Consider the following 12,170-nt stretch of genomic DNA (forward strand, 5'->3'; position numbering starts at 1 on the left):
GACAATCTTGCTTTGCAGCCAGGAATTGTCTCAAATGTCAGCAGACACAGCACATCCTTTTCTTTCTGAATGTTAACACAGCCCCAAGGGCAATATTAAACATTTTGAAATAATATCTTTCCTCTATATTTCTATCATCTGTTCGTTTGTCTGTATATGTATGTATGCGTAGTATGATATGTATCATGAGCCAAAATTGCCAAGAAAATTATTTTCATGCCTAATATCACATTCATTTTTGTATCTATACTTAAACCAGTGGTTCTCAATCTGTGGGTCCTCAGATGTTTTGGCCTTCAACTCCCAGAAATCCTAACAGCTGGTATTTCTGGGAGCTGTAGACTAAAACACCTTAGTACCTACAGGTTGAGAACCACTGACTTAAACAGAAAGCAGAATATACATGGTCATAGTTGTCAGCATCAGCTATCTGTGCAGGAGATAATATGGAGTGAAAGCAGACCAGAAAGGGGGCTATATTTCCATTCCTTAGTAGTCACAGCTAAAAACAATCAAAACACAAAAAAAGGTAACTCAACCACCAATATACAAAAAATGGAACCTTTGTCATACCTCAAAAATGTTTTTGCTTGGTCTAAGTGTGGCGTAACAAGCAAGAAGTCATCTGTTAAACGCATCAGTATTCTGGAATATTTTAAAAAGAATGTTACATTGGTCTAGAGAACCATTTAATTTTTCTAGTAAGCATGTATAATCAATTATTGCTTTGGCACAAAAAGCAGTTTCTAAATGTTAGTTTGTCAGGACATTTTATCTCGTGTTAAAATCAAAACACCCCACAATCCCTCTATTATCCTAAGCTCACTATTTTTATGGATAAACTTTTCTTTGTCCTCATTCAGTAAGATAGGACACTTCTGTCTCCAATACTTGATTTGTTGATAATTTTTACAAGCCCTATGAGGAGCAGCTTAAAGAGCTGGGCATGTTTAGCCTGAAGAAGAGAAGGATGACAGGAGACATGATGAGGGCCATGTATAAATATGTGAGAGGAAGTCATAGGGAGGAGGGAGTGAACCTATTTTCTGCTGCCCTGGAGACAAGGACGCGGAACAATGGCTTCAAACTACAAGAACTACAAGAAAGGAGATTCCATCTGAACATTAGGAAGAACTTCCTGACCATGAGAGCCGTTCAGCAGGGAACAAGCATCTATACAACACACTGTAAAACCCAACAGTTAAAACAGGATGCAAACAGGAAAAAACAGAGCATGTAAAATATACATCATGAGGTGCAGTGACACAAGTGCGACATGTGCTAGAAACTGCACATTCACCTGTAAAAAGCCGGTATAAAAGATCAGTCATGTTAAACTGATCTAACAAGCATCTATACAAAACACTGTAAAATCCAACAGTTAAAAGCAGGATGCAAGAAGGATAACACAGAATGCAAAATATACAATGTGAAATGCAGTGACGCAAGTGCTGCATGCGCTAGGAACTGCACATTCACCGGTAAGAAGCCGGTATAAAATATCAGTCATGTTAAAAACTTAAGTAAGCACCCCTTAGGGCAGCGGTTCTCAACCTGTGGGTCCCCAGGTGTTTTGGCCTATAACTCCCATAAATCCCAGCCAGTTTACCAGCTGTTAGGATTTCTGGGAGTTGAAGGCCAAAACATCTGGGGACCCACAGGTTGAGAACCACTGCCTTAGGGGTAATTGATCCCACTCGGGATAAAAGTATCTTCAGCAGTTGATTGTGATGTCCACAATCAGTCTGGCCTTGATTTTATTTGCTGCCAGGGTAAAGAGAGAAACCTTATAAAGTGATTGTGGATTTGGAATAGGATAAAAGGTAGATCTTTTCTGCAACCATGTTCGATTGTAGATACCACAGAATAGGTCCTAATATTATTTTTTTTTGGTGCAGAATATAGGGAGCCGGTGAACAAGTAGTGAGACAGAAGCTAAATTTCTGAGGCCCCACATACACAAAGCCAACAAGTCAGAGGAGTGTCCGAGTATCTGTCATCCAACACTGCTGAGGACATACTTTAGAATCACAGGGCTGTTAAGAGCTTGTCTGAGTTTAAGGAATGTAAGGTTGGTTAGGTACACAGCCCTTTCATGGTCAAATTTTCAACATGGAGCTGTTAATAGCTTGTCTGTCCATTTGAATGCCTTGATTATAAATGTATTCCTGCAGCTTCTCTCCTGAGTTCAACATCGAAGGTTTATGAGACAGAGTATGGTATACTTCCAGCAATTTCTGATGTCTTGAGCTCCAAACTCTGCATTCTGATAAATGCTGAAAGCATAGCTTTGGGAAAACCATAGATGAGGAATCCTTTATGATTCTCCAGTAGTTGTATAGGGAAAAGTGAATGTGGGATCTTATGGAGGATAGACCAACTTCTCCCCTAACGAAGGCTGATGGGTGCATTTTATATAATGGACACCTTTTTATTATGCTATTGTTTATAAGAGGACTTGAGAATTCAAGAATGTTTGTGTCTAGAGGGGGAGCCTAACACCAAACCCCAGCAGATACTGAGGGCTCACTGCATTTTGGGCAAAAAAGTACCATGCAAGTTCTTTTGTTATTATTTTGGCAAACTATAATGCCCTGAAGCAGAACGCCCTTGTTACGCCAGCTCCACTGGCTGCCTATCAGCTTCCGAGCACAATTCAAAGTACTGGCTTTGGCCTGTAAAGCCCTCAACAGTTCTGGCCCAGTTTACTTGTCCGAATGTATTTCCTGCTACGATCCACCTAGGGTCCTAAGATCATCTGAGGAGACCCTACTCATTGTCCCCCCATTGTCACAATTGCATCTGGTGGAGACAAGGGAAAGGGCCTTTTCTGTGGTGGCCCCCCAGCTATGGAACTCCCTCCCGAGTGAAATTAGATCTGCTGCATCCCTCTTGACCTTCCGGAAACAAGTAAAATCCTGGCTATGGGATCAGACCTTTGGAGAATAGGCTGACCTACTGACGTGTTGACTTATTTAGAACTGATGGACTCTCCTTGGATAATGATTTAAATCAGTGACCACTGACTATTTGTTGTCTGTTTTTATATTGTTTATACAGTTTTATATTGTTTAGACTGTTTTATATTGTTATTATTACATTACTGTTACTTGTATATTTATGTTTTGATGTGGGCACCATGGGGTGCCACTTTGTTAGCCACCCCGAGTCCCTCTGCGGAGGTTGAGAAAGGACAGGATATAAAAGCCCTAAATGAATAAATAAATAAATACGTTCTCTGGTTGTCGGGAGGCTGGTTTATCTGGGAGAAGTCAGAATTTCTTGGCGCAGGACAGGGAACTGTAATTTATTGGAATTACGAAATAATATCTCAAGAAATAGATTTTGCGTTCATTCTACTTTATGTTTTCTGGCTCTCAGTATTTGATTTGAACAAATACAATCACAAAGACCACTCTGGGCAACAGTCAGTTGAGCCCAGTGTTTCTCTGAGATCAGAAAAATATGCCACAGCTCAAACAATGCAAGTTTTTTATTTTGTTTTTTAAATCCCACTACAAAGAGCTTAATGCTTATGCCAAATAAGCATAAGTACTGATGGTTTTGCCAACCTTAAAATTATTATTATCATCAGTCACTCCACTTGGATAAATGGGTTTGTGGCATTCTAATTTATTTGTATAAGAAGTTGACTTATCTACTCATTGGCCACTGGGCAGAGAACAAGCAGTTATAAGAAAATATGATGTTTTTCCAAAGGCTTAAGCAATGATAATTGGGCAGGTTTGTGACCTTCCGCATCATGGTCCTCAAAGTTAAACTGAGGACAGTCCAGACAATGATCATTTATGAAAACCGGTTTCTCCCTTGCTTGAAAAGGATTTCTACTTTGGAGAAAGGCCCATTCGTAACTAGGAGTCTGGGTGCAAGTCCAGTGCTCATAAGTTGGGAACTGCCTTTATTCTGTACAGGGTTCAAGACAGAGGGGACCCCAAATAGTGCTTGTTACTTTGCCCACAGAATAATTACATTGCAATTTCATGTTTTTAGTATATGACAGAGGATCTGGTTATTGGCATAGCTTCATCATCAAATTTGTTGTAATACAAGAGAAACTTACTTCACCTCTGTCTCAATGAAGCTGGTCAGAAATCATGACATATATGCAACCGGATTACAGGCAGTCTCAGAGTTACAAATATCCAAATTACAAACAACTCGTAGTTAAGAATGGGGGTGAGACAACAGGAAATGAGAGAAATCTACCCTTGGGAGAGAAATTCACCCCTGAAAGAGTTATCATGGGGGAAAGATGTCTCCACTGGAGCTTGATAACCAGTCTTTGTTTGCACAACATGCCATTTTTTCAAAATCCAATTCTCACAGGGATGGAAAGTGTGGTGAGATCTTCTGAACAGGGGCACAGACAGCAAAACCAGGTGTTAACCCTTTCCTATGCTATCCAAAGCATGCATTTATCTATCGATCGATAGATCGATCGCTGGTGTTACATTTTAAAATGTACCTGTTCTGACTTACAAACAATCCAAGAACAAACCTGCAGAACTTGTTTGTAACTTAGGGACTGCCTATATATCTGAAATGCAGCTAATAATATTAGATAAAATATACCCGAAACTAAATGATTTTATTGATTAGCCAATTGGCCTTATCAAAACAGACAATGCAAACACAACATACGGTATATATCTAATCCGAGTAAAATTATAAATATATAAGTACAGAGAGAAAAAGTGGGGATGGTCAACTTATAACCGATTGTACCTTCATCTTAGGCATATAAATCATTTTATCCCCCTTTGCCCAGGATATTTCACACTGGCCCTTCTGGTGCTGAATATCTATCAGGATTTTGGTACAATGACGTTAGAGACTCTAAGAATAACTATAAAGCCAAGAAGCAGAAATATATATTTGCGTGTGCATGTGTATACACACAAACACAAACAAGCCCAATAATTAAAAAGTTCTCAGTTAAAAATTAGATGACTGATATTTGACATGGGACAATTAAGCTAATTTGTTCTCAACTCTTAATTATTTGCTGGGTTTTAACTTAAATCTTCTGAAAGAGTGGGAGCAATGTTGCACCCCTACTCTAGGGGAAGACAAGTCAAATCAAAGTAAATACATGAAATGTCATACCCATCCTTCTGTATGCCCTGCAGCAGCTTGTTCTCCATGTCTCCATAGCACATGTTGCAAAGTAGAGTCGACAAAATGGAGCCCTGGGGGATTCCACAGTTCTGGGCATAGTACCTGGCAAATGGGAGGGACCAAAATTTATGTTCAGATACACACCTGGACAAGGTGATAACAGCAGCCAAAGTGTGCTTCAGCAGTGTCACAATTATACAGTTCTGAGTCCATGTTGGAGCCCCTGGTGGCGCAGTGGGTTAAACTGCTGAGCTGCTGAACTTGGTGATGGAAAGGTCAGCGGTTCAAATCCAGGGAGCGGGGCGAGCTCTTGCTGCTAGCCTCAGCTTCTGACAACCTAGCAGTTTTAAAACATGCAAATGTGAGTAGATAAATAGGTACCACTTCTGCGGGAAGGTAACGGCACTCCATACAGTCATACCGGTCACATGACCAAGGAGGCATCTACGGACAATGCCGGCTTTTCGGCATGGAAATGGAGATGAGCACCACCCCCCATATTTGGACATGATTTGACTTAATGTCAAGGAAAAACCTTTATCTTTACTTAAGTCCATGTTGTTGTTGTTTTTTTTTTTAAAAAAAAAACAAGTCAAACAACATGTGATGTGAGAAACCTGCAACACTGGCATATCTGTATTTCTTAAAATATTTCCAAAACAGTGAGTGGAATCAAAACTTTGGGGGAGGTTGGCCCTTTCAGCAAGGGCCACTTCCCCCCAATGCTTAATTTCCCCAAAGGGAGAAAATATAGGCACAGTACAAATGTAGTATAAAAGTGCATAACCATATATACATCAATGTACATGTGCAATGATAATGCCTTAGATTAAAAAATGTGCTATAAACATTAAGTCCTGTCACTTGAGCATTGTAACTGGATGTCAGCTGTCACCAATGGTGTTATGGATTTTGAAGAGGCACAAATGGAGGGCGAAAAGGGAGAAACGTGCCGAGAGGAAGGAGCTCAAGTGAACCCTTGTTGGGACCACCTTCCATCTGGAAATCTATGTTGTCATTGTGACAATCCATAAAGATCAAGAATAGATTTCCGCAGTCACTTACGGATCCACCAACAGGACTCTACCCTTGGAAGACAATCATTCTCAGCCACAAGAGAAAGCCCTTGATGATGATGCAGTAGATACACACTTATTTTCCCTCCCACTGTGAAACTACGTTCCTAATTTAACACTGCTTTTAACATCTAATTTTCAAGGAGCCCCAGGTGGCGCAGTGAGTTAAACCCCTGTGCTGGCAGGACTGAAGATCGACAGATTGCAGGTTCGAATCCGGGGAGAGCACAGAAGAGCTCCCTCTGTCAGCTCCAGCTCCTCATGCGGGGACATGAGGGAACCCTCCCACAAGGATGGTAAAAACATCAAAACATCCGGGCGTCCACTGGGCAACGTCCTTGCAGATGGCCAATTCTCTCACACCAGAAGCGTCTTACAGTTTCTGACATGACATTATTGATTGACTGCCACGTTTTCAAACTCAATTATGGTGGGAATCCAATTTTTATGAATTTCTAACAAGAATAAATTGCAGAGTCTTATGAAATGCTGTATTAGTCTAGATTCTGTACACGAGACTAAACAAAGCATTCACTGAGAACTAAAAATGTTATTTGGAAAGACTTTGATCTTCTCTTCTTGTCAGCTTCGATCACATATAGAAATCTACCCTTCAGAAATACAGCCAGTACTGTGTATCTTGGTGATAACTATTTTTCTAGCGTATGGAGCCTGCAATAATCATCCTAGCTTTTAAACTTTCTTACCGAATCCCAAACTAATCTCAGTTCTTTGGCTTGGAAGATCACGTAATTATGCCCAAAGTCAATAGTTTTCACAAAAATAACTTCTCAACCAAAAGGCAAATTCATCATGTTCTTCTACAAATATTTCATGGAATTCTGAACAAGACTTTCTGTTAGTTCAACAACAATCTGACCACAGCAATCTAACAAATACAGCAGAAGTCTTTGCAAAAGGGCAAATCTGGAAGGAATAAGGCCCAGCCTTGACCACTAACCCTCCAAATATTTGCACAGGTTTTCTAAATGTTCATCTATCAGTAGCCAGCAGCTTCCAATACTGACAAAACACCCTTTTCTGAAGGCTCTTGTGTGGAGTACCAAAACAAGGTCTTTGACCAAACACAAAGGATGTATAGAACAAATTGTCCAAGTTTGTAAGGAATATCAAATACATAATTTTATATGGTGATTATTCCCAATATCGGTTCTAAATGGCAGGAGTCAATTCTGGAAGATATGAACTAATACTGTTTTTTAAAAAATATCTAAAATGATTTTAAGGAGGAAAAAACCCAGTTAGATAACAAACATAATGTAAAAAAGTGTTACTGGCCTTTTCTGAATGAAATAAAAGCAAGTTGCTTTTAAAAGAAGCCAGAATACTATGATTAGTGGAGAAGGGCCAGTGCATTCATTTTGTTACAAAGCTTCAGCCAACAGTCCAGATGCGAAAAATAAAGACTAGAAAGTGAAGACTCCAAAGAGAAAGGATAAACTTGCTTAAATGTTTTTTGATAATGATGTATTGTGGATTATTTTACACTATGTTTTGTATTTTGCACCTGTTTCTTTTTTCTATGTTGTACACTGCAGTGAGTCGCCCTAAAGGGCTGAGAATTGCGGTATATAAGCGAAATAAATAAATAAATAAATAAATTCTGTATATACTCAAGTATAAGCCTAGTTTTGCAGCCCTTTTTTTAGACTGAAAAAGTCCCTCTCGGCTTATACTCGAGTCAAGGTTGTTTATTATTTTACTCTATTTATTATTATTATTATCATTATTACATTTATCATTTTACTCTATTATTATTACATTTATTATTTTGCTCTATTATAATTGTTATTATTACATTTTCACTATTTTACTCTTTTATTATTATTATTACATTTATCATTTTACTCTATTATTATATTTATTATTTTACTCTATTATTATTGTTATTATTACATTTACACTATTTTACTCTTTTATTATTATTATTACATTTATCATTTTACTCTATTATTATATTTATTATTTTACTCTATTATTATTGTTATTATTACATTTACACTATTTTACTCTTTTATTATTATTATTACATTTATCATTTTACTCTCATTATTATTACATTTATTATTTTACTCTATTATTGCTGTTATTATTACATTTCCACTATTTTACTCTTTTATTATTATTTTTTAATTACAATGATTATTTTACTTTCTATTATTATTAGAAGGATACGTAAGCACATTTACATTGAAGAAGGTTAGAATAATGGTTTAATCAGAGTTGAGGAGTCTTATCTTAAATTACAGTTTTATATAATTTTTTTTAAAAAATTAAACTATTCATGCTTCAATTAATGTAATTGTATTGGTATCTATTTTTATTTCGAATTTTACCAATAGCTGCTGCATTTCCCACCCTTGGCTTATACTCGAGTCAATCCATTTTCCCAGGATTTTTGTGGTAAAATTAAGTGCCTTGGCTTATATTTGCGTCGGCTTATACTTGAGTATATGCATTACTTAGGAGATGGATGATTTGACAGTTTACATCAATGGGGCTGAGATTTAAAAGAGCATTTGTTTCTCGGCAATAGCTGTCCATGTTGTAAAATATATATTTTTAAAAAATTCAAACTGCATGGATACAGAATTTGTGGATATGGAAATCCACAAATTTGTCAGATTTTGGGGAGAAAATACAAAACAATGGAAAGATACTCTGATGAAGAGAATCCTGCTGAAACATTTGATTCCCTCGTCCCAAGTTCTTAAACACAGCTCCCACTTGCCCCGACACTCCCATGTTTCCAGCACCTTCAACATGACCATGTAGGAGCAAGCAGAACAGGCAAGTGAGGAACACGGCCCATGAGTAAATTCTAATACATTTGGTGCCTCAAATGTTAGCCCTGTTTCTGGGTATATTTGAACCGCTGACTCCAAAAATGGCACCTGTTTTCCCATATCAGCTCTAACTTTTGAGATACAGAGCATATGGAATCAACCAGTCGCCATCTGTTCACCCATTGAAAACTATGATAACCATTTCTAAGAAACTAGAGAGCTGATGTGGTCTATCCAAAGCAATTTTCTGAATCAAATAAACTGAGGAACAGGCCTAAAAACCAAGACACCAAGAATTTATTCTTGTTGAGCTGGGCTGTGTAATGATCATGCAGGATCTTTGGAGGAGTCCAGCATCATCATCCTCTGGCTGACAGAGGGAGCTCATTCATGCTCTCGCAGGCTCCCACAAGTATGATAAAACATCAAAACATCCAGGTGTTTCCTGGGCAACATCCTTGCAGAGGGCCAATTCTCTCACACCAGAAGCGACTTACAGTTTCTCAATTTGCTCTTGACACGGAAAAAAAAATCCTCTGACTTTTAAAGGTGCTGATAGATGCTCCCCATCATCCATGGCTACTTGTTTACTTACCCACTTCCAGTAGATATCACATGGACATATGGATGAGAATGGTGGAGAGATGTGGAAAGATTTCTGTCTACCACTGCCTGATCAAAAAACAATACTTCCCATTCACTTGCCTCCCATCCAATTTTTTTTTAGCATAGAATAATAATTCCTCAAGACTTAAAGTTTTGAATACAGGAAAAATATTGTAGTAATATTTCTCCTCCCATAATGGGCAGAAAACTGGAGTAATTATTCATTTTTACATTCTCTTCCTCTTGAGCAAGTGAGGGAGAATTTGGAAAAGAAAACACACTGTTTGGGAAGGGGAAGAGGAAAGACAAATATATCATATATTGAAAGCAATGGCATCCATGCTCCGCTGCCCAGCTTGACCCCATTATAAGCAAAGGGAAGCTTTTTCCGCCCCCCAAAAGGGCTGAAAAACCAGGCTTATCTTTGGATATATACAGTACTTCTTTCTTATTTTCAATTTTTATTAGGTGTTTATTTGTTAGCCACCTAGAGTCCCTATGGGGAGAAAGTTGGCACAGAAATAAATGTAATAATAATAACAATGTGCATGTTGGTCCATAAAATAGAATGGTATTCCAATGCCAATCTTTAAAACGCCATGCACTTAAAAATTAATTTCAGAAACAACCTCAACAATTGATTCAAAGGGATCTGATTCCTCTTGGTGTCAATTTCTCACCTGTGAAGTGGACAGAGTGGGCCAAATCAAGTAAGACTTTTGCAAGGATGAATGATGTTATCCAAATGGTTGGTAGATAATCTTTGTAGAGACAAATTGAATGATATGACCCCCGCAACAAGCCACCAGGCCATTGCCTCTGATATCAGATGCAGTCATCCAAAGCAGCAGGTAGAAAAACAAAAATAAAAAAGGGGAGATATTACCTGCCCTCAATCTTCAGGATGCTGTTACGAATCAAACCCAAGAAAAACTCTGAGAGGTGGGAACTGGTCTCCTTCAGGGTAATACTCTAAAACAACAAAAAATACCCAGAATAAACAAACAACTCAGACTGACTATTCCAACAAGGTGTTTGAACTTTGTCTATTTTTAAGTTGCTAACATCAACTATTTCAATCATTCCCCCAGCGAGCTGATAATAATTTCCATTTTCTTGGCATCAAAGGGCTGGGAGAATGATCTAAGGGACTAAATTTCTATTCTGCAAGAGGGGAAATAAGTGTGTATCTAATGCAGTAGCACAACCCATGCACATTAATGTGCAGCACACTTTTTGGGCATTCCTTGCCAAATAACAACAATCAACTAGCCTTTAACTTCTGTGGCATGGATATTCTTCAAACAAGACCTACATATTTCTGAATGTTTAATATTGAGATCATACTGAATACAGATTCCCATAAATCACAATTATTGTATCGGTCCAATACTGTATTAGATTTTAACATGTACTGTATATACTCGAGTATAAGCCTAATTTTTCAGCCCCCTTTTTAGGCTGAAAAAGCTCCCCTCGGCTTATACTTGAGTCAAGGTTATTTGTTATTGTACTCGGTTGTTATTATTATTATTAGTAGTAGTAGTAGAAGTAGTAGTAGTTAGGCCTGTGCGGTTTCGTTCGTTAATTCGTTATTTCGTTATTAATTCGTTATTTTTACCACATCCGACGCGATTTCAAAACACATTTTTAAACCCGGAAGGGTTTAAAAATATCGAAACAGCAGCCCCATATTTTTTACGAGCTTCAGCTCGTGTCGTTAATGGGATGGAGGCTGCTGAGTGCTGCTGGTGCCTGGGAGCCAATCCGGCGCTCCCAAGCACCCCAGCAGTAAATGGGGCAGGCGGGGCGAAGGGGCGGCGCGAGCAACACAGCTGGGAGGAGGAGGAGGAGGGCGCAGGAACCGATTGGATGGCGCTCTTGCTGTGAGTTTTCAGGCTCTTTTGCTGTGAGTTTTCAGGGCTGTATGTATGACCATGTTCCAGAAGCATTCTCTCCTGACATTTTGCCCACATCTATGGCAGGCATCCTCAGAGGTCTGTTGGAAACTAGGCAAATGGAGTTTCAGTTTATCTATGGAATGTCCAGGGTGGGAGAAATGAAAGCCATTCAATGCTAATCAAGGTGACCATTACTGCAACATTCACACTTACAAAATGTTTTGTAAATATTTACGAAATTTCGTAAATAACAAAACATTTTTTTGGAAAGTTTTGTAAATATTTTAAATATCGAAACAAAAAAACACCCCAATTACAAATTGATTTTAGAAACAAATTTTTTCTTGATCAAACAGGCCTAGTAGTAGTATATTAGTTTTATTTCATGTATTATTTTACTCTATTATTATTACATTTACAGTATTTTACCCCATTATTATTATTATTACATTTATTATTTTACACTATTTATGATTATTAAATTTATTATTTTACTTTATTATGGCATTTATTATTTTATTATTACATTTATTATTTTACTCTATTATTACATTTATTATGGCATTTCCATTATTTTACTTTATTAATAATAATAATTATTAAATTTATTATTTTACTCTATTATTGTTGGAAGGATATGC

General features: G+C 37.8%; 1 protein-coding gene across 1 annotated transcript in view; it reads right to left on the reverse strand.

Annotated features, from left to right (window-relative positions):
- TERT (telomerase reverse transcriptase) overlaps positions 1–12,170 on the reverse strand; it is a 47,658-nt gene that overhangs the window by 16,301 nt on the left and 19,187 nt on the right. Inside the window, exons 8-10 of the mRNA XM_067467557.1 lie at positions 10,515–10,600; positions 5,128–5,241; positions 574–645 (exon numbers count right to left, since the gene is read on the reverse strand). Of these exons, the coding sequence (XP_067323658.1) occupies positions 574–645; positions 5,128–5,241; positions 10,515–10,600 (272 nt within the window). The remainder of the gene's footprint in view (positions 1–573; positions 646–5,127; positions 5,242–10,514; positions 10,601–12,170) is intronic.

Source organism: Anolis sagrei, chromosome 4, assembly GCF_037176765.1.
Source record: "Anolis sagrei isolate rAnoSag1 chromosome 4, rAnoSag1.mat, whole genome shotgun sequence".
NCBI lineage: Eukaryota > Metazoa > Chordata > Lepidosauria > Squamata > Dactyloidae > Anolis > Anolis sagrei.